Source organism: Hibiscus syriacus, unplaced genomic scaffold (assembly GCF_006381635.1).
Source record: "Hibiscus syriacus cultivar Baekdansim isolate YM2019G1 unplaced genomic scaffold, ASM638163v2 tig00113156_pilon, whole genome shotgun sequence".
NCBI classification, from domain to species: domain Eukaryota; kingdom Viridiplantae; phylum Streptophyta; class Magnoliopsida; order Malvales; family Malvaceae; genus Hibiscus; species Hibiscus syriacus.
In genome coordinates this window covers 480,063-503,902 of record NW_024063446.1, presented here as the reverse complement: position 1 = coordinate 503,902, position 23,840 = coordinate 480,063, and the positions used below count along the sequence as shown (strand labels likewise).

Genomic DNA, 23,840 nt, shown 5'->3' with positions numbered 1-23,840 from the left:
TAAATCAATCCATATTTTAAATAAATCATTCCATACTAATAAATTATTTAAAATAAATCAATTCATATTTTAAAATAAATCAATTCATACTATAAATTATTTAAAATAAATAAATAAATCAATCCATACTAAAATTATTTAAAATATATCAATTCATACAACACAATAATAAATCAATCCATATTTTAAATAAATCATTCCATACTAAATAAATTATTAAAAAATCAATTCATATTTTAAATAAATCAATTCATACTATAAATTATTTAAAATAAATTATTTTAAAATAAATCAATCCATATTTTATAATTTATTTTAAATAAAATTTTTATAATAAATTTTTTAAAATAAAATTATTTTATAATAAATTATTTTAAAATATTAACCTTATTAAATTCTTTAAAATTATTTTAATAAATAACCATATTTATCATTGTTCTTGAAGAGGTTTGAAGACCTTTAAAGACATAAATTTGAAGACCTTTAAAGACATAAAATCATGTCTACACCAAGAAAGGTCGCGAAGACGTTAGAAAACTATGTCTTGAAAAACAAACGTCTACGAATATTTACGCGTAATCTGCGAGTCGCAAACATAAGAGTTTGAAGAAGTTGCATAGTCAAAACAAACTAAGCCATTATCAGAAAAGCACTTTAAAGATGGAGGGACTATTTTCTAAAGTGATCAAACTTCTTTAAAGACGCCAAAAGCTCAATAGGGAAAGAGAATTCAAAGTGCTATGCACCCAGAAGATTAGCTTGTCTATCACTCGGAATTTGAGCGTAGGATCATGGACAGTGATTCAGATGAAATATGAGTCCTACAAAGTTCAGATTGTTGATATTATAGTCCCATAAATCATTACTCCAACAAGAGATTTAGCAGTTTAGCAAATTGTGAGCAGCCAAAATTCATCATTTCATGCAAGATGAGAACGACTCAAACCAGCCCATTTCCAGAAAACATAGGATTAATTCGACAAGTGAAAGATTAAATTTCTAGAGCTAGAAAACATAGGACTAAAGCTCGAAAATTTGAAAAATAGAGGGATTGAAAACAGAATATATTCCGAGGTTATTTATTTTGGGGGAAAGCCAAACCAACGGTTGTCTTTCAAATTCAATTTTCAAGAAAGAAAAAAAAAAAAATTGTTTCCAAAAAAAAATCATCTATCAGGAAGGAAATCAGAGGATTTTAATCGGACAGTGAGCAACACAAGGATTCAATGGCAAGGCGTCGAAAATCAAGCAAAGGTGAACACCAAAGGCGGAGAAGGTAGAGACAGTACTTTCTCGGCGAAGAAAGATACGAGCTTAAAGAAACAGACGCGTGAGAGAAGGAGAAGAGAGCAAGTACGATCCAGTGGGTGAGAGTCCTTTGAGATCCATTTTTTGTTTGAAAAAGATGGTCGACATGAAGCGTGTGAGGAGACTGAGATTGCTTTATCCTTGATTTTAAACCCTTTCAATCCCATTGACATTGCCAAGCTTTCCGCCGCCAACGACGGCGATGAACTCTCCATGGTCGCCGAGCGTGGCCAGGTTTTTTTTCTCCAATTTTTCTATTTAAATTCAAAATTTTCCCTAGTATATTTGCTGACGAAATTTACACTTTTTGAACTTGATTGGAATGGAGCAAAAACTTCAAATTTAGTTTAATTTAGATCGCTGGGTATTGTTTCTTGTCCACCAATAAGTAATGATCTTATAGTTTTTGTTAATTTAATTTTGTTATTGAGTTGTTTTAGGTGGCCTGCAGAGATTATCCACACTCAAGGCATCTTTGTCTGCAATTTCCATTCGATTCTACACCTCATGACAAACATTGTGACCTGGTATGCCAAGCAACAATCTTTTACGTTACTGGCGGATTAGCTTGTTTATTGTTTGGATCACTGGATTTTGATTCCATTCTAATGATTTTTGTTTCGGTTTGATGCAGTGTTACTGTTATTTTGTGATTCTGCTGCTCCTTGTGAGTGTTGGACGACACATTGCCATGCCTCGGAGCATGTCAAAAACTGGAGATCTCAACGCCGTGTCAGGACTCGATAGGTTCGGCTTCGTACCTTTCCTGCCATGTCGGAAAATCGAATCCCGAACTCATGCCTTAGGTCGGATTCTACCGGATTTTGCTAACAATTATCTCGATTGCAATATAGACGAGTGAACAGGAGTCTTTACGTTCATCTTTACGTTGTCATCACTTCAATAAACTTTCGATCTAAACCATAATCGATCGATCACACACTCCAAACATTAGGAATGATTAGTTTAATAACTAGAATTTAATATACAGATGGTATCAAATTACAAAACATTCAATGTGCTAACCAAAACTATAAACAAGACCAACATCACAGCAAAAACTCGAAACATAATAGTTAAATGACTTCTGCTGCCGCCGAGCCGAAAACCTCTTTAACCATCGATTCAGAACCTTTTCACAAACTGAAATCTTGCTCTTTAACCTTGAAACATTCTTTCTGCTAGAATCGAAAATGGATATTTCCTCCGTTTCATCCATCATGATGGTGCCACGAGCACATTGTCGCCGACAGCTTTTACGTCCTGCTAGAAGACAAACCCATTAATGTTCATATACTATCTGGATTCGGCAATGGCTTAACACTATCATGATTTACAGATATCTCACCTTTGTAACAATGGGTTTCGAATCATCTTTCTTCTCTTCGAAGCGAGGATGGACTTGAAGTTTAAATCTTCTTGATGCAGTCCCCTGTGTAATGGAGTTCTCGATTTTCGTTGACTTCGACGGGTGCGAGATCGAATCTTGATCCAGCTACAGGTGCAGTATCGATATTACATGTTGCGCTCACGTGATTGCTCGATTCGCCATTGCTATTTAGCACATTATAGAATTCCCCATCACAAGAAACTTTAATATCATGTGCAGTTGCTTTAACCTCTAGAGGAACTCCTCTGTCATCATTGCTAGTCCCGTGCTGTAAGAGTATAGAATAAAATACTATGAGACATTTCAATGAATCTAGACGCGATGGAAAAAACAGTACTAGTAAGAACGTGAGATAAAACAATGTAACGAGCGTGGTTCTACTACTCACCGTTACTTGAACCACATCAGCATCGGATTCGCAATATGATCCACCATCCATACCAAAAGCCAGGGGGGTGGGAGTCTCTCTTTCGATAATCAAATTCTTTTGACAGCCCCACTCGCCGCTGTAGTAGTCATCTGAGGTTTTGAAGTGGGAACTATAGGCATCATTTTCATTTGTGCCATACTCAAACTCCACCCACTAAAATCGTTCCCGACATGATCTAACATCCAAGGAGCCCCCTCTCCTTTGATCTGCAAATGCAACGGAGAAAAGTTGCCAATCCAGAGGCTCCATCTTGGATCATAAAAGTGATTCAAAGCTTCTCCAAGTACATCCACCTGAAAATCAAACAACATAAGCGCAAAAGCTATGACAGCAAAATCCAAAACTGATCGAAATCTAAATCTAAATCCAAATCGAGTTTCATTTTCTCACCTCTGCAGGTGCCATTTCTACCAGTTGACCTCCTAAATGGTACATCATTTTGTTATCTAAACCTTCAAGACAAGTTTCACTGCTACTGGGAACTTTTTCGGCTTTCACTTCCCCCGCAGGCTTGTCTCGCGGCACATCAAACTCAGATTGCACATCTTCGGTGTGAGACGATGTGCCGGGATCAACGAAGTTGCCATTAATATCTTCGATGGTCTCGTCTTGTTTCTTGAATAGACGACAAATTACAAAAGGATTCTGCAGAACAATACACCAAAAAGTCAAACAATATGAGCAAAACTAACAAAGGATCGAACCCTCAACTGGAATCAAACTGAAACCTCAATATTTAAGTCAAAAGAAAAACCTGTCCGGGCTTGGTGCCGTCGAGCTCATCGAGGGTAGTACGGTACTCGTGCATAATCCATTGGTGCGCTTTCCCTTGGGAGCCCGGCCGGTGTAAACACCAGAGTTTTCTTCATGCCGATCAAGCTAGACCCGGACTTTATCTTTCGATCCTTACCCGTAGCCTTCCAGTAACCAGCACCGGTAGCCCGGTTGAGCCTGCTTCCGTTTGGATACTTCCGGTCGAGCGGGCAAAAGAAGAACCACTCCGGGTCTCGACTCTTTATAACAGACAAGTCAGGCAAATCCCAAGGCTCGCATTTACAGACATCGATTTCACGAATCACTCCGACCTCATTGACCCTTTCTCCGTTTATCTTGGACCGCAAGTAACAATCGATCAACTCCTCGTCAGTTGGTCTGAATCGGATTCCGATGGGCAGTGAATTCAGTGAAATAACATCCATGATTAGCTTTTATTAAACCCAAAGAAAAGGGATCTTTCGGCAAGTCCAAAAAGTTGTAGGAAAAGTGAAGAATTACGAGAAGATTCAGAGGGAATTAGGATTTGGATACGAAAGATTTTGATCAAGTGTTTGCTGAAGAGGTTCCATGGCCCATAGTTTGCTTTACTTTTGCCTTTCAATGGATATATAGAAAATTATTAGTACTTGTTTTATTGTTTGGGTAAACAATGCAGATAGTCCTTATTTTTTTTGTTTGCTTGACTTTGGTCACCAATTTAAAAATTAAGGGGAATGATCCCTAATATTATCGATTTATTCGATTTTAGTCACTCATCAATTAATGTCCATTAACCCCTTTTGTTTGTCCTTTTTCTTTAAGTTTCTAATATGATTGAAGGACTAAAATTCGAATGAGAGTTAACGATTGAGAAACTAAAATCGAACGCATCGATAATGTTAGGGATTAAAATCAAATCGGTCAATAATGTTAGGGACCGTTCCCTTTTAATTTTAAAATCGGTAACTAAAGTCGATCAAACTGAAAACGTAGAAAATTATCTGCATAATTTACTCTCTTTTTAATTTCGGTTAATGTCCGCGTTTGATCATATTCCACTATAGAAGTTGTCAAATAATTTGCTTTTACGATTAACCCCATTACTCTAAAAAATGGAGAAAAATAATTATATAATTCATAGTACAATAATACCATTGTTAAGACAACCTTATTATTTGTATGCATTATATTATTGAGCAAAATTAGGGGTAGACAATAAATAGGTTAAATTGTTTACTAAATGTAACCCCTCGTATGAATGCGGGTAATTCGATCCGAAATATCATATTAGGATCATTAGAGCGATCTATTATAAAAATTGGCAAAAATTTAAAATTTTCCTAAACCATTTCAAAGCGTAAATAATTTATAAATAAAAGTTCAAGAATCATTCTTACGATAAAACAAAATTCAATAATATAGAATATCAAAACATATTTCACACTATGATGTGAAAACAAACTATGACCCACAAGCCCCTTAATTATACGATTACTATATTTTGCAAGTAATGTCGTGTCTATAGTTACATTGGATTTTTTAAGGGGTGAGATCAGGTGGAAGGTGAAAAAAATCGACCCGATCTGAGGATAATAATGCAATTTTCTTAAATTTTTTATTATTTTTTAATTCATTTCTTATTTTATATCGGGTCAGGTTGGGTCGGATTTATACTTTAAAAATTTGAGTCGGATCGGAGTCGGTGGAGAGTATATTTTTTCAAGTCAGGTTGGGTGGAAGATATAAAATTTTTGGGTTGAGTCAAGTTCAGGTGGAGGATGTAGATTTTTGGGTTGGGTTTTTGGTCGACTCGGCTCGTTGCCATCTCTAAATGTATGCATTATAATATTACTTAATTATTTTTAGGGTCAAGTAAAAAAAATAGTACATTGACTATAAGATATTGTTTTAAGTCCTTCAACTATTAAAAGTTATAAAATGGTTCTTCGACTATAAATAGTTGCTTTGTTGAGTCTTTTAACTTTTAAACGTTACAAAATGGTCACCTGACTATTCATCATGTTCCAAACTCGTCCTTTTTCGTTAAAAAATTGACGATATTCTGAGCTAAACGTTAACCTACTAACTGTAATATGATATAATTTGATCATAGAATCTCAAACGACTATTATATCAATCATCATGTCAACGTCTAACTCGGACAATTATCAATTTTTTAAAGGAAAATGACAAGTTTGAAACATCATAAATAGTCGAGTGATCGTATTATAATTTTTAATAATTAAGGGACTCAACAAATCAACACTCTATAGTCGGATAATCATTTTATAACTTTTAATAGTCGATGGATTTAATAAAACAATATCCTATAATCATGAGATTATTTATGTACTTTATCCTTAGAGTATGTTTAGTTCACGAAATGTAAGATTACCGGAATGTAACATTACTCTGAGAATATTGTATTACCCTGTTTGGTTTGTTTAATAGGAATGTAAAATTATAGTGTTTTGTTGGAGAAATATAAGATTACTTTGATGCATATTTTACTAAATTATCTTTGTCATATATAATTTTAACAAGTAAAACTTTAATAGTAAATTTTAAATATTTGAGTGAAAACTCATAAAAATATTTTAATTATTATACTATCTAATTTTAAAGAAAAAAATTAACATATAATTAATATAATTAGTATATCAAACTTATAATTTTAAATAATTTTCAGAAGTATCATATTTATTTATATAAAATATAATATAATATGAAAAATAATATTGTGATCTCAAGTGGACAAATATATTATTTTTAATGTATACAATTTATTTTTTAATTAATCAAAAATTAATTTAAATTTAAATAAATACATTTTTACATTAATAACATTTTCACCTTATAAAATTTTAAAATGTTTAATATACTAAATATTGAAAATATAAAATCATTTTATCTACTCAAAATTATTAATATTTCATTAAATTAAACATTTTTTTTATTATTATTAAGTTTATAATTTTGAGTAATTCAAAAATAAAAAGAATTGTGAAGGATTCATATGAAAAAATAATTATTTTATAGGTATTTTTGTTTTAAATAGTGTGTATTGTTTATTGCCTAAGAATTTAAAAGGAATATCATTATCTCATTTTAATCTAAAAATACTACTATTACGAATATTATTATATTATGATATTTTTTTCATAAACCAAATATGAGAATATAATTTTGAAAAAAAAATATTCCTTCTATTTTGTATTGAAAATAGTCCAATTCAAATTATCTCAATCACTTGAGCATCCAACTCCCCGTTATAACTATGCGCTTTGGTCAACGAAGCTATGGTCTCTATCACCAACAGGGACAAAGTTGAAGTTTCGAAGGAACCTAATCCAATGGACTGCTTCATTCCTTAATCTACAAGCAAAACATTCAATAAATAATTATTCCTACAAATTTTACAAAAGAGAAAAAAAAATGTAATAACTGGCCCCACCGCGCCTCCCATGTTGGGTTGTGTGTGCCTCATAATATGAAACCAAACCTCCATCTGCCTCGTATGATAGGGGTAGGCAATGGGATGGGGTCCACGTCAAGTAATGTACTTTATCCTACGTACTGTATTAAATAGTGACTCGGTTATAATTTCATAGATTTAGCATGGCACCCGTTTTAATTAAAGTATGAATAGATATAAGTTTAATAGGTAGTAAATAGATGTAGTTATAAAAGGTCATATTCATCGGGAGTAGTAAGTAAGTAATAAATTTAAGACTTTATCCGTTTTGTATCTGTCAGTCTTATATGTGTCCGTTTACTAATTACTTATCATATAATTTTTTGGATTATTATATATTAATGTATAATTTCAGAGACTATTCTATAAATCTTAAGATTTTACATGACATGACTTGTAATTTAATCAAATGATAAGATATAAACTTAATTAATCTTTGATTTATTTTATTATGTTTCTTAACGAATTTATTTGTCTTATATTTTATTGTTTATGGAATCTATGAGATTGGTGTTAGGCGGATATTGACTAATGGAGGTAATTACGAGATGGATAGTAGATATCCAGTTAAATAGTAGATTTAAAATATTTCTACGTAGACCTATATGAATTTAAATTTTTTACCTAATATCAACTTTGGATAAGTAATGAATATAAAAGTATTGGGTGAATATAAAAATAAAAAAAGTGTATTCGTACCTGTCTTCTCAGTTTGCCATCTAATAATATTAAGTTATATTATCAACTCTTCCTGATACACATGATTTAAAAAAAACATGTTGAAAATGATAGCTATAAAAGAAAATCTTGTAAAATTTCACTGTATCAATGGTGACTTTAAAAGATGAGGATTTAAAATAGGAAATTGTTTAGAATTTTTTTTTAAAAAAAATACAGAGAGATAATTCAGATTAGGCCAAAGAAAACAGAGAAGCCTAGAACAATGAGCCAAACTATATGCAACAAAAGTAAAGCCTGACCAGAGAAAGATCCGGTCCCGCCGTTATTTCCGACGTTACAGAATCCCATCTTTGCAACCTTGGCCCCCGAGCAATGCGCGTCTGCACACCCGCACCAATACGTAACTCCGTCGTCCCCGCAAACCGGATCCGTCCTGAAGCAGTTAACCGGGCACGAATAGCGCCGCGAGGGAGGCGAAACACCGCACGCATCATCCGCATCGGACGGCAACAAGATGCCCGCCGTGAAATTCCGTTGCGATTCGACGTCAGAAGAAGAAGAAGGAATGACGAGCAGCAGCAATAACAACAACAGTGACAATGCGGATTCGTGGATTTGGATCGACACCAGCGTCACCATCGTTTTGCTTTGAAATCCTTTCAAAATTTCCGGAAAAATGAAAGCGAGCTTTCCTTCTTTTTTTTAAAGCAAAATTGTAAAAGAAAAGAAAAGGAAAAGCTCGCGTTTAATGCTGCTTCCTTTGTTTTCTCAGAATAAAGGAAATTCCATGAAAATACTCTCTTTTTCTCAAGGTTTAAATCCTTGCCTCGAAGCAACGAATTTGCACATTTTGATGATTCACAGGGACGTGAATGGAAGGAAAAAAAAAACTATATATATATATATAAAGGGAATGGGAATCAAATCTTTGCCGTCAAACTAATTCATTGACCAATAATATATCCTACCATTTTGAAAAATGTTGTTTTAACGGTAGAAATTAATAGTAATTAATTTAGATTGTTTTTATGTTTGGTTGGAAATCGAACTTCCATTTGTGTTCTTATCACCTCCATTATGGAGAAAATGACGGAGAATGTTTTTTCCCGACAAAACTTGTTGCAGGTCCCTCTGTTGTAAGGACTACTCCATTTAGTCCCTCTAATATCAATTTTCTCCCTCCATTACAGAAACTGATTAAATTTAGTCCCTATGAATCCGTTTAAACGACGTACTTGTAAAAAGAAAAACTGTATATGTAGTCACTGAACTATAAAATAAATTCTATTTTGACCATCAAACAAAAAAAATGTCATAAAGTCACTAACGTGGTGTATTGAAACTCAATGCTGTTCTTGTATATTTTTTCGTTTCTGGAAACTGCAGTTACAGACATTCAATGTACAGTTCATGTGTTGAATCTACAATACAAATATGACATCTAATCTGGGGCACCCAGTCCATGGAACTCTCTGGTTTTTCTATGTACGTACAAACAATTGCAACAAACTGAATCAAACACGACCATCCCCATTAGTCACTCAACAATGGCACTCTCTGGCCGGCGGCAACAACCGTGAACCAACGGAACCGATTTTATTATTCATTGTCTGCACTATTTCTGCAGCAGAAGGCCTAACGGTAGGTGATTTTCGAAGACAGAGTTCAACGATTAAGAGCATAGCTTTTGCTTCTTCCAAGTCGAACTCACCACCCAGCTTTGGATCCACCATCTCCCGCCGCCCCACCACCACCCTCAACAACCTCCCTCAGGTTCAGTGCCACCATCGTCGTCAACAATTGTCCCCTTTCGGGACAAAAGGCTTCCATCCCAGTCACAAGCTCCAAAATAATAACACCCAGACTATAAACATCGTTCTTCTTAGAAGCAATACCGGTCCACAAATAACGAGGATCGGTGTACCCCGGCGAGCCGACCATTATCTGATTAGTCTTCTGCGGCACCACCGTCGACGAAAATCCCATCTTCGCCGACCCGAAATCGCAGAGCTTGCAGTTGAACTGCTCGTCTAACAAGATGTTGGACTCTTTGATATCGCCATGAACTATCTGGAGACTGCATTTGTCGTGCAAGTACTCGATTGCTTCGGCAAGTTGAAAAGCTATGCTCATACGGGTCTTCCATGGAAGCAATTCCCTTCCGTTTCCATGGAGTTTCTCTTGTAAATTTCCATTCGGAACGTATTCTAACACCGTCGCGCCTTCCTCTGTAAAATAAAATGAACAGATATTATAAAAAAAATAGTAAATCTTTCTTTAGCGATTGTTGAAGAGTTAAAGTAACTACCTTGATCATCGCAGTAGCCAAGGAATTTAACGATGTTGTCATGTCGGATTCGGGTCAGAATATCCAGTTCTTGTTTGAACACTTGATTTAACCGATCATTTCTGACATGGATCTTGACTGCTCCCAGGGTGGAATCCGACAAGTTAGCCAAGTAGACATTGCTGAACCCTCCTTGTCCGATCAAACGCGAGAAATACTTGGTCGAATCCTTAATTTCGTCCCATTTAAACCTCTTAACACACCCTTTACCTTCTTCGACGCTTAAATCTCTTCCCTTTTCTTCATCGGCCCCGCCGCTCGCCACCGTGGGTTTACGGCGTTTGAGGAATTTCAATAAGAACCCAATTGCCAACAGCAACGAAAGAAGCGATACAATAGAAACAGTAACGAGGATGACGAGTTTGGGATGGAACGACGATAGGGTTGTTCTTTAAGAAGATGTCGTCGGCGGATAGAAAACGGCGGGGGAAGCGACGCGGAAAGTGAGTGGAGGAGAAGGAATGAGTATTATTATTGGTAATAATAAGGAAAAAATTGTGATGGGATGTTCCAACTACATCAGCACCAGCAGACATACTTTCAAACATCAATAACCCAACCATTTTTAACCTTTAGATTTGTCGGTTGTGAACCCCGTGGACATGGGGACGAACATAATCTGACAAGACTCGATCTAAATGTGCAGATTTCATTTCAGAAAAAATAGAAACTGGAAGCCTCCTAGAAAAGCCATTGAGGTTTTCCTCTTTCCGTCAGATTGAATCAAATTTATCATGAAGTTAATTTCGACCGATTCTGATATTTAATGTCAAATTATAAAATGATATTTTATTTTGAAGATTAAGTGAAATATTATGACTGGATTTTCAACTCACTTGGTTTTTTTATGAATCTGAATTTTGTATATGTTTTATTAGAGAATAGTCCAAATTTCACAAATACAACTTGATACCGTTTTTAGTGTTTGGTAAACACCATTTTGAAGAAGTTTATTGTGCAAAATAAACTAAAAATGAAAACGCTAGAAAATCCAGCGATTTAGAAGAACTTATTGCAAAATAAGATGTTAAATGACATATTTGACATTATTTTTTTCCATAATTACATCCTTACCATAAAACCTAATATAATGAAATAGTCTTCATCCCAATATATTTAAGCTGAAATTTTATTTTATTATTCTATTTTTTAGTTGTAGATTCTCAAATATATTTTAATTAAAAAAATATAGCAAAACATGAAAGTAAAAAAAAAATGTAGTGTTGATATTTTATACAAAGTTTATCGTATGTATAAATCTCACAAGGTTAATATTTATAAATATTAAATTTAAAAATATATATTCATTTTTTTAAAATATTCAATAATTTTCTTAAGGAATTTTTAATTCCTAGTCAAAAATATTTTATCCGAATAATTTCACCCCGATAAAGACTAAAATATTATAAAACATATATGTACTTAACAACTAAATGTATCATACCCTTATTTGTCATTTTACCCATATCAACTATCACCTAAATTTTACCAAACACTTCTATAAAAACATTTAATCAAATCAGTTGGTCAAACCAACTACTAGTTATCAGTTGTTTGTCAAACACCCTCGTTTTTTTTAAAGTTCGAGGAGTAAGTTGGTAGTTGATCTAAAATTTACGATCAAATTAATATTTTTTTCTAAATTTGAGGGTTCAAGTTAAAAATAATAATTTTTTACTAACATATAACTTCAACAAACTAACATCATTTAAGTCTTATATATCAATAACCTTGTATATCAATCATAACATTATAAAAATAAAACTTATATATCAATGACCAAAACATTATAAATCATAATATAGTTCACCAAAATATTATTTTTTAAACATTTAATGATAAAAATAAAACTTGTGAAAAAAATTGACCATTTTTATAGTTTACCCTAAATATTACTATCATATCTACCAATCATATATGACATATAATTCACGTGCGAATTCTTTGTTATACTTCAACAAACTAACATCATTTAAGTTATATCAATAACCTTGTATATCAATCATAACATTATAAAAATAAAACTTATATATCAATGACCAAAACATTATAAATCATAATATAGTTCACCAAATATTATTTTTAAACATTTAATGAATAAAAAAACTTGTGAAAAAATTGACCATTTTTATAGTTACCCTAAATATTACTATCATATCTACCAATCATATATTGACATATAATTCACGTGCGAATTCTTTGTCTCTTCTGACACGGTCGCGAATATACGGTGGCCCACTATTATTAAAATTATTATTATTAATTCTTTCAATTTAATTTATTATAATATTATTAAAATTCGAACCACTAAATTTTCTCAAGAAACATTCAGTTGGGGTCAATTTAATCATTTTGCACGCACTATTCATCAATTTGTCAATTGTCATGTCTACGTTCATAATTATGACAGTGGCCGCACGTTCGCACGGATTCTCTATATTATTATTATTATTATTATTATTATTATAGACTCTCATAATAATAAATATCAATATAATCATCAATAATAAAATAAAAGAGTATTAAATCAATAATTCAAAAATGATATTGTGAATATAAAAAAACAAATTAATGGTTAGTCTTATAATAAATTTTTATAACATATAATTTAACGTAATCTATTCCAAAATGATGATAATTATATAAAAAAATTAATAAGAAAGATTGTTATGATGTCCTAATTGGGGGGGGTTGTAGTTGGATTACGACCGTATACTTAACAAAGCGACTCCGTAATAGCAACGAAGAGCATCCTTCACCAACCAAATCGCTTGGAGGAGATAATAGACCAATTCACTAATCAATTACATGAATAGTATTCGGTTAATTGTTCATAAATCGTTTTGTATAATGTTTTTATGTTCTGAATAAATGTGTAAAAAAATTATTCATTTAATAAACGAACAAACACGAATAGAGTGTGTTCGTTCGTTTATATTCATAAACAAGTTTGTTATCTTGTTCGTTCATTTATGTTCATGATCAAACTTGTTATCATTCTCTTTTTCTTTCTTTTTTTTACATTTTAATATTAAAAGGTTTGAACTAAATTTAACAAATGATAAAAGTTAAAATTTAAACTATGAATTTTAAAGAGTTTAAGGACAAGTTGCATAATTTTATCATTTTTATTTAGTTTGAAACGAAAGGGTAAAACTAAAACTGAACATATAAAGGACGATAGACAATAAAAAGAACATGTTCATGAAAGTTAAATGAACACGTTCGTAACATATAAGCGAACTCGTTCACGAGCATTAAACGAACATGTTTACGAACAATAGAACGAACACGAACACTTTCAAAATAAAATAACGACACAAACACTATTAAAAATTTAAGCAAAACGAACCGGACACCTTAAAAAATAACAAACAAACACAAACATAACTTTGTTCGTTCAAGCTCGGTCAGTACCCCTAGTATTTATATATTTACATTTATATATTTTTTATTTTAGTTTTTAGTTTTGAAATAGATATCGAGAACTTGTCGTAGTACAGGATAGCTCATATAATCCTATTGAGACTTGAGAGTCATGAATAAATCTACGAAAAGAAATTGAAGAGTTTGTGCTTGATGATATCGGTGGAGTCACATTAAACTATAGTAAGACTTTTGGGATTTTATTTATTTATAAATTTTATATAAAATTTAAATTTAATACATCATTTTAGAAGAATATTGACACTATTTTTAAATTTGCAATCTATTAGTTTACTCCGTATCTCGAGTGAAGTCAAAGATTATTAAGCTTAAAGTTTGTTTATGTTGAGTTAAAAATAATCAACATTTAAAAACTCTAAAATTGAATCGAATTAAACTAAACTGAATAGAATTTTTCAGTTTAATTCCGATTTTATAAAACCGATAATAAAAAAATTCGAACCGAACCGAATACTACTCGACTCTAATTACTCGTGCTGAGATAATAAAACTAACAAATTTTTACATGCAAAATTACATTGAGAACAATATGCACAAGATTAGAATAAACAAGCATTCAAACATTTCATTTATTTCATTTCAGTTCAAACCGTCAAAAGAATTTATACGCATTGCTTGTTCCCCACTCAACTTTACATTCTCTTCAGCTTGGTTAAGAGAGAAGAAAGATGGGAAAGAAGAGAGTAATTTCATATGGATGTAATACTGCCTACAAAAATCAATTATAAAAAATCGATACCTCATCTAAAGACAAGCAATTAGGGATACTCTAATCCAACTCCTGCTTGTTCTTAGTTCTTTTCATCTTCGCCTTAAACCTCGATTTCGTCACGAGCGACTGTATTGTGTTTACGAAGTTCCCGACAGCCATCACAACCAAAAGTATCCCACAACAAATCACCTACAAAAAACTCCGTTTTCTATCACTAATTGTACAAAAACCGTACAAGATTTTTTTCGACATATATGGTTGAAGAGAGACACCATGAGAAAACCACCTACCTGCCATTTCGAAACAACCCCAGCAAATGCAGACCTGAGAAGCAGCAGCCCAACGTATGCCTCGAAACCCTATAGTCACATTCACGATAACTGAAAGTTTTAGACCCTTTAAGTGGTAAAAAAACTTCGTTCGATCTACATATTCTTGGCAATTAGACAAAAGTTTGCTTGCGTTACCTGCATAAGGAAAAGTACAGGGCATAAGATCCATAGTTGGCCATCTACACCAGATGCTTCTCCCCAGACAACATCCATTCTATTAGCCTGTAACCGACAATACTTGAATAGAAGTTAGGATTGATTCTCTATGATTTGAAGGATCCCAAATGATGGCATAATAGCTACTGCTCTTGGCAGATAAAATATGGATAAGATAACACCTTTCCAAGAGCAATACGAGTATAAAGCCTCTGACGCTGATATCTATTTTGAAGAAGCATGACAACTCCTTGCATCATAGCCCATTGAAGGAAAAGTTCTACACCTCTCTGGCATAGGATTTAACAGTTTGTTAATGAACACCAACTCAATAAGGCATAATGATTAATTAGTGCACAATGGTACAACAGTGACCTGCTTTTGAGCACAATTAGGCTGTCCTTCAATCTCCCAAGTGATACTAATTAGGGCCATAACAATAGCACAATAGTGATGGTGTATCCACCTGCAAAAGTATTATTTGGTCATCAATTAACTTGCAAGACTAACCAAGAAAATACAACTCATACACACAAACTACAGTCGAACATCAACAACGAGAAAATAGAAGTTCTTGATGATTAACTATAAGGAGTATCAAAAAACATCAAAACATACTAATCAAAAAGGAGATTCCAAGAGGTTCTAGGTAGATCATAGCTGTTTCCAGCTTGTTATGTGGCTTTGAAAGTTTTCAGATAAACCAATATTTGATTACAATCAGCATAGGCATAACATACAGATAAACCATCTACAACATAAGAAAATGGTTATAGGTTGGAACTGGTTCACAAATTCAGTTGTGATGATGGGGTAACCAAAAGAGAATTTAACATAGACGGACACCATTTTCTTTCTCTGTCCTCAGAGAAACAAGGAGGATTGATTCCACCCTACAAAACTTAAAGAAACAGCATTTTCACATTATAATACTGATAATGGACCCCCATCTGACTCTAACTCTAACTCTCCTTACATGTTTGCTTTCAGGAAACAAAACAACAGAGTAAATATGTTATTCACATTATAATACTGATAATCGACCATGTTACATGTTTGCTTTCAGGAAAAAAAACAACAAAGTAAACATGTTACGTGTTGGCTTTCAGGAAACATTGGGAAAGAAAAGGATGCACTTACCATGGACGGATATCACTTCCATTTATTCGCAATATGTTCTCTCGCATAGCCAAACCAGTGTAAAGGAACAACAACCATGCCTGCAAACAACTTATCATTCGCTCGGTATTAATTCACAGAAAAAGAGCTCATCATTAAATCGGCAACAATCGAATAAAATCCTAACAAAACCCCCCAACGAATAACCAGAATAATACCTCGTACAATTGAACTGGAAATGCAGGCAAGCATCCATCCCAAATCCATGATCTTAAAACAAGCAAAGTTAACGGAAAAAGAAGAAACAGAAGGGCAGTCCTATCCTGTTGAAGGGAGACAGTACTTAGTAAGCATGAATACTTAAAATTTCCAAATATTCCCAATTTTCTTTCCAAGAAAAATACATAAATAAATCACGAATTCAATCGAAATATCGAATTATACAATAGGCAGGGAAAACTGAAATGCAAAATATGTATATTGGGATGAATTTCTATATCATGCAATTGTAAAATTAAAGAATATATTCATATGAAAAGTAAATAAAAAATAAAAAATCAAAGAATAAAATAAAAAAGAGTTAAAAGAACAGTGATGCTGACTCTGTAGCTGTTATATTCCTCCTTAACTTTCAACTGGACTTCTTTACGAGATGCTCGCACATTGATTGGTCCCAGAAACTTCCTCAGAAATCTCCCTGTCGTCACAAATTACAAATTAATTAATCAACATCTCTAATTACATGATAATTAAATCACTTAAAAAATACAAACAGATAGTATACCCTGATATTTGGGAGGAAGAAATGCAGCGGCGTCTCCATCGGCCATAATGCAGGTGGCTCTCTGTAAATCCTCTTCGAACTGCCTTTTTTAGATCCAAATTTCAGAAACAATCCAGATTTGATCTAAATAAAGACATAATGGAAAAAAAGTGAAACATGCAAGGTTAAAGAGTTTCTGCCTTCCTGGCGAGATTGCGATCCATAAACTTTTGAGAGACAAGCGAGCTGATCAATGAACGAACGCGGCGAATGGAAGATTCGATGGAAATGGCATTTTGGCGGAGCGATTGCTCCTCGTTCGAAATCTTCCATAAAAGCGAAGACCCAGATTCTTGTAACTCTCTGGCTTGCTTCATCAGCCTCCCCACTTCTTCTTGCAATCTATCAACCGGCACCGGCTCCGGCGCCAATTCATCCACACTCTCCATTTTATCGATTTTTTTTCGAGTAAAATCAAGCACTCTACACTTTGGGTGATTTAGTTTTCTTTGATGTGTGTATATATATATAGTATCGTGTAAGGTCAAAGGTTGCATTTGAACGAAGGAGAGGGTGGGCTTTCGTTTTTTATTTTGAAACGTAACTTTCTGGGCAAGCCGAAGGGATCGGAACAAATACATCTTCGCTTTGTAATGTGTACTTGCATGAATAAAATGAAAAGATATAGATACCAAAATCATATATAATTTTTTTGTCTAATTACGAGTTTCATCACTTTACTTTACAAAGTTAATAAATTAGTCCCTTTAACTTATTAGAATTTTATCTTCATACTTTATGGAGGGGAAAAATCATTTATTAGTAAACATATTGATTTTATTGTTGATATTTTAGTAATTTATAATACATATTGAATTGTTTATTTCTACTAAGTCTAAGCATAGATGGTTAAACTATTGTTTTTTAGCGATTTAATTGTAAAATTTTATAGTGTTATTCAATTAAATTAACTTTCCAATTTTCTTACAATATAATAACTAAATTTTCAAAAATTAAAGTAAATGGTTAACTCATTACTTTATATAGTAAATTTGATTTAATAATTATATATAGAGATAAATGTAATTTGAATATTATATTTTTTATATTTATGAATTTTGAACATATTAGTAATTTAAATTATATATACAGGAAGAGATTCACCTACATTAGTGTATAATTTAAGTAGTTTTACATACTTTTATATAATTTATATTAAATAAAAATGTTAATATGAATCTATATGTTAATTTATAGTTTTAATTTTGGTGTTCTATTTCTTTTTTATTAATTTGGGATAAATATAAGACAATATTTGTTTAAAGAAAACTCTCAACCATTTGATATTGGACGCTTATACCCTTATATTCCCAACACTCGAACCCGAAACATTGAGAAATAACAAAAATTATTTACTACTAAATCACTTGATTCTTGCAAATGTTCAATTAAATCATAATATGATATTACTAAATCTAAGTACGAGATTAATTATCACCAAATTGATTAGGAACAAACCTTAGCCGCAATTTCCCACCAAAATGTATGCCCAACTAAATAAACTTGTTATCCACACGGGGTAGGGTAGGTAGCCGGACCGGACCCTAAACTCTTAACCACGCGACGACACCCGGGGCCGGATCCTTCCTTGATGTCTACTAACCTAACTCTTAGATTTTGGTTTAGCCGAGTTATCCATTGTTTCGACCGGTTTAAATAAAATTTTCAATTAAATCGAATCTTTCATCATAATGCTCGGCTGGTTTAGATGAATTATGGATTATTCAGATTTTTCAAACGAATTATCATCATATTCAAATATTTTGTCATTATAATGAATGATTTTTTTAAATCTGAATTAAGAGTAAACTGCCATTAGCTTTGATAGTTTAATAATCTAAATGCTAAATAAACTATGATATTTAAATTAATTATTTCGATAAAATGTTTAAGAAATGATGTATTTTTCTTAATCAAGAAAGCACTGCGCCGTACAACTCCTTGAAACCTAGAGCGCCCCTAATGGCCTAATCACGGGGAAAAGGAAGGTAATTTATGTGTTTAGTACTTAATCTATCAGTTTTGATCCGTTTTAGTATTTAAACTTTTAATTTTTTCAGAATCATATCTAAAGTTCAGTTTTTGTTTTATTTAGTACCCGTAGTTAAAAAATTTTAGTTTTTATTTTATTTTAGTATGCTATTCAAAATTTAGCATTAAATTTTGAAAGAATTAAAATTTTAGGTACTAAAACAAATCAAAACTGATAGTTTAGGTACTAAAAAAGTTAAATTTTAACGACAAATACTAAAATGAAATGAAAACTAAACTTTAGGTATGATTTTAAAAAAATTAAAAGTTTAGTATGAAAACATACCAAAATTGATAGTCTAGATATTAAATGCATAATTTACCCAATAAAAAAAAGAAAGAAAGAAGTGTTGGGTAATTCCCCATTGTCTACATCTATTGAATATATAATACAATCCAACAACCCAAGCCCACGTATCCAAAAAAGTCAAAAACTTTCAAACTCACAAAACAATATAATTGAAGGGCACATAGTTAGCAAACTAATTGGTTTGGGGGTAATGGTCCTTGATTAAAATATTTTAAAACTTAAATATAAATTTTAAATGTAGGTGATAATTTAGGGATGTAGGATGAAATTAACCTTCCAAAACGTACTAAATATTTAAAAGCAAGCCCTTTTGGTCAATACGAGGTTGGACAAGGTTATGCCAATTTGGCAAGTTAGTCCTACCACTTCGTTGGATATATTTACCATAGCTGGCCTCATTGGTTTGCTGTCTTTGGTAACTTGACTAATTGGACAGTTGAACCAATGCATGACATGAGTAAAAGTGTTCATGTAAGGTCAAAGAGGTGGTTGGCTTGCTTTTGACTAGTGAGAGACATGCAAAACACTACTACATTGCCCAAAACTGACGTTTGGAAATGGAAAGTCTAACCAACATCAAAGTTCAACCACCCATTGCCACTAGAAGAACGATGAGATCCAAATGATACGCTACGATTGGAACGATTGAAAGGCCATTGACCAAAAATGTCATTTTCACATATTTTTAATGACTTCTAGTGTTTTTTACTCTAAATTTTGCAAATGGATCAATACGTTTATGGATAGCAACAGGTCGGGTTGGGTCGGTTTTTGTCAATCAACCCAACCCGAAGATATATATCATCTACCCGGCTTTGATTGAATTCGATTTTTTAGAGTATAAATTTGACCCGATATAAATAAGGACATAATTAAAAGAATAATATTTTTTTAAAAGAAATTATATTATTATCTCTGAGTAGGGTTGGGTTAGAGTTTTTTTACCTTCCACCGGACCCGACCTCACTCCCTTAAAACATTTGACCCAACCCGATCCAAATTCAATTTAAAAAATCGACTTTATTGAATTGGATCGGATTAGAATCCGTCAATATATTCCATCACTTTCCTAAAGCATAATCATCTTTCAATGGCAATGGCAATGGCATCTTGTTGTTGTTTTAAGTCCTCATGCGTCTGTCTTTTCTCGGATGCTCTCTAGCGTTTCTTCGCCGAATAGGAGGCCCTAGAAAACCCTATAAATTACCATCAAGCATTCATTTTCACAAAAAATACGTTAAACTCTACACATTTATATATATATATATATAAACAATAATATAATTAAATCACCAACGAGGTTAGTTCAAGTGGTAAACAACTTGATTCGTTAAGCAATATATGAGGTTTGAGTCATTGTGTGTACATAAAATCCCGGAAGACTAACATATCAAAACTAGGTGTGCAATAAGTCTTAAAACAGAAGGGCAACAAAAAATATATATAATTGAATCATATTATATCGATCTTAATATTTTTATATCCATTATTAATTTCTATTTTTATTTCTCAAACCCTACCATATTTTCTTTTATCTAAACCAAAGAAGATTCGAATAATAGTAAAAGAAAGTAATACGATCAAATCTATATTTAGGCCTTGCCAAGTTGCAAGGAAATAAAAAAGAGAGAGTTATTGAGCTTTAAAATAAACACTTAATGACTACATGAAAGGTACATTATTGACTTAAGATCAACATATACATTAACAATCGATATCTTGGGAAGTTTCTGGTGGGTCTATCCATCCCTATTAGACATAAGTGGATCGCATTTGTCTAAAAGCCCAGATTGTTGACGCTTATAGTTGTTTTTTACTAAAATATAATCTTTTATCAGATTTGTCTTTTACACATATATATATAAAATTACCTCGTGGTATTTATCTTTAAACCCTAATACGACCAAAAAACACCCCACTCACCCACTTCCTTTCACTTTGGTTTCGATATAGGAACATTATCACAAATCAAAATGGCAAAGCAGCCATGGCATTATTCAATGGTCTTTAAAGGTCACAGGCCTTTCATGGGGTCTACCCTTTGTCTAAAAGGTGATTTGCAACCCAAATTTATCTTGGGAAGTAAAAGTACTATTGCAAAATAGATTAGAAGTATTGATTGGATAATTAAGCTGAATCAAGAAATTAACTCACGCATTAATTATATTGTAGAAGAATAATCTTCGAATTGGACGTCGTCTCCGTATAATCTTAAAACAATCATTATTTTTCTCCTATAAGAAAATAAAATTTATTCAAAAAATATTTTCGATGATAGAAAAATTTACTCGAGAAATAAAAATCACGTGGAGATGAGGGGAAAAAAAGGATACGAGGGATGTTTTTGTTGATCAGTTGTGTGAAATTGAGGTAAAATGAACTTTATAAATTAAAAAATGTTTAGTAGTAATTATACCTTAATTTTAAAGACATAAACTCGTAAAGAGTAAAAAATTGTAAATTCATCAATTTCTTTTTATTAAGATCATAACAAAATAATTATGAGATAAGAATTCATTAAGAGTAAATATCCATCTTTATATATCGATAAATTCATCGAATATTTTTTTGTGATCATTTAAAATTTAAGAGGTAAGTTTATTAAGAATAAACTCATATGATTAAGAGAGAGAGAGATTCATGCACAATACTACACATTATTGGAGCCCATTGCCATACGCTTATTCCATACATTCTCGAGATCCCTCCATTAATCTATATATGATTTGTTTCTATCAAGTGGGTTTCATATTAAAATTTCAATAATTTTGTCTAATAATCATTTAATTATAGTTTGAAGACTAAAAGTTAAAATAATAAATGAGAAGAAATTTTGTTAACCTTTAATGCACGTATGCATTTCTTGATGCCTTGCTTGAATATGTCAAAATAACATATCTCGTTTCATCTCAGACGCTATATTATTCGTCTACCATAACCTCAAATTACAAAGGAAAAAGAAAACCAAAATGCAACCACCGCTAACATCTTCAACTTGGAACTCCACGTGTAGTCCCGACCACATTAGCAGGTGGCAGCCTTACACAAACTCGAATAATTTTCAAGGTAATCTTGCTATGGTCTTAATCATTCTCTTCTGCGCTTAAATCTGCTCTGTGGTTCTTAACGCCACCATCCGCTGCTTCTTACGCGGGATTCTCGGAGGGGGTGAACACCACCCGTGGCGTTTTGGTGACGGCAGCCACCTTCCTCGTACCCAACAGGAGCTCGGGGGGAGAAAGCCTGTCTCGGAGGCAGGCACATCACGCATGGTGGCGGCCCCTACAGTGGTTTACTCGGCAGGTATGAAGCTCGCCGGAGCGGAGGTTGGTGAACGCGAATGTGCTATTTGCTTGTCGGAATTCGAGGAGGGCGATGGAATTCAAGTGTTGGCTAAATGTAAACATGGTTTCCATGTACAGTGTATTCAGCGGTGGTTGGCTTCGAACTTCTCCTGTCCCACTTGCCGTTGTAGTTGTCTTCCGCCGTCGCTGATATCGGAAGAAACTACTCATCGATGCACACACTATGGTTCCCAACCGGGGATGCCGGACTAGTAAACTAAAATATAGGAAACCAGAGCTGAGAGTGAAGTGAAGAAGAGGAAATGAAGTTTGATGGATTCTAGAACTACGAATGATCAGATTACAATTAGAGCTGGCAATCGGGCGAGGGAAAAACCGAAAATCGTAAGGATTCAAATCAACAGGATGGGAATCACTGAAATTTTCACTTACGGGTTGGGAAACTTTTATCCCCGAAGCTCAAATGGGATGGAGACGAGATTACTATATCTCAAACGAGATAACCTAAACGTACCATGTGAATAATCATGGAAATCTCAAAAAAAAATATCGGTAAGAATCCTCGATATTTTACAAAATTTTAAAAATATATTTATAATAATTTACTTATCTACCTTTAATATATATTTTAATAAAAATTATATATGATAAAAAAACTAACTATATATATTCTAATATCGTAATGATTAAGATTGTACATACATTATGTATTAGATGAATATTGATATTTAAAACTTTCATATTATAGATAGAAACTAATTTGAAATAATCTGATATATCTTATAAGTTTTATGTTTTGTATGGATTTTAAAAATATTTGTTTAATTTTTTGGATGAGATTAACCGAAATCCACATAGATTCACAAGTGATGAGTATGAAACAAAAAAATCCGTGAAACATATAATGGGAGTTCTCTAAAACTGTACCCACAAGTGTTAGAGATAGAATGAATAATGCAAAACCGTATTCGCCCCATTACCACCCCTCCTAATTACAATTGAAATTAAACCTACAACTTAGCATGGCATTTAATATAAAAATTTAGTCATTTAGAGTTTCACCGATATTAACTCATAGGGTAAAATATATAAATGGTTCTCAACTATAAGGTGTCACTTTATTTAACCATTCAATTATTAAAAGTTACAAAATAATCCTCGATTATTAGATTTTTTTAATCCCCTAATTACTTTTTTATTAATATGAGATAAGTACAA

The 23,840-nt window shown here is 32.6% G+C and overlaps 2 protein-coding genes and 4 pseudogenes across 2 annotated transcripts; 2 read left to right on the top strand and 4 right to left on the bottom strand.

The window, feature by feature from the left end:
• The first annotated feature begins 1,226 nt into the window (after window positions 1–1,226).
• Window positions 1,227–2,055, top strand: LOC120185949 (annotated as a pseudogene).
• Window positions 2,056–2,291: 236 nt separating this feature from the next.
• Window positions 2,292–4,533, bottom strand: LOC120185965 (annotated as a pseudogene).
• A 3,673-nt stretch (window positions 4,534–8,206) lies between these two features.
• LOC120185973 lies at window positions 8,207–8,712 on the bottom strand. The gene has a single exon (XM_039190037.1). It carries the CDS (start codon window positions 8,677–8,679, stop codon window positions 8,266–8,268), a length of 414 nt encoding a protein of 137 aa, XP_039045968.1. The 5' UTR covers window positions 8,680–8,712; the 3' UTR covers window positions 8,207–8,265.
• Window positions 8,713–9,531: 819 nt separating this feature from the next.
• On the bottom strand, window positions 9,532–11,003 carry LOC120185966 (annotated as a pseudogene).
• Window positions 11,004–14,519: 3,516 nt separating this feature from the next.
• On the bottom strand, window positions 14,520–17,395 carry LOC120185969 (transmembrane protein 120 homolog). Its single transcript, XM_039190035.1, has 10 exons — window positions 17,117–17,395; window positions 16,938–17,016; window positions 16,756–16,850; window positions 16,372–16,476; window positions 16,175–16,254; window positions 15,410–15,500; window positions 15,217–15,324; window positions 15,014–15,100; window positions 14,837–14,905; window positions 14,520–14,735 (listed from the first exon to the last, which is right to left on the bottom strand). Exons 1-10 carry the CDS (start codon window positions 17,363–17,365, stop codon window positions 14,604–14,606), a joined length of 1,095 nt encoding a protein of 364 aa, XP_039045966.1. The 5' UTR covers window positions 17,366–17,395; the 3' UTR covers window positions 14,520–14,603.
• A 4,891-nt stretch (window positions 17,396–22,286) lies between these two features.
• On the top strand, window positions 22,287–22,894 carry LOC120185948 (annotated as a pseudogene).
• The last annotated feature ends 946 nt before the right edge of the window (window positions 22,895–23,840 follow it).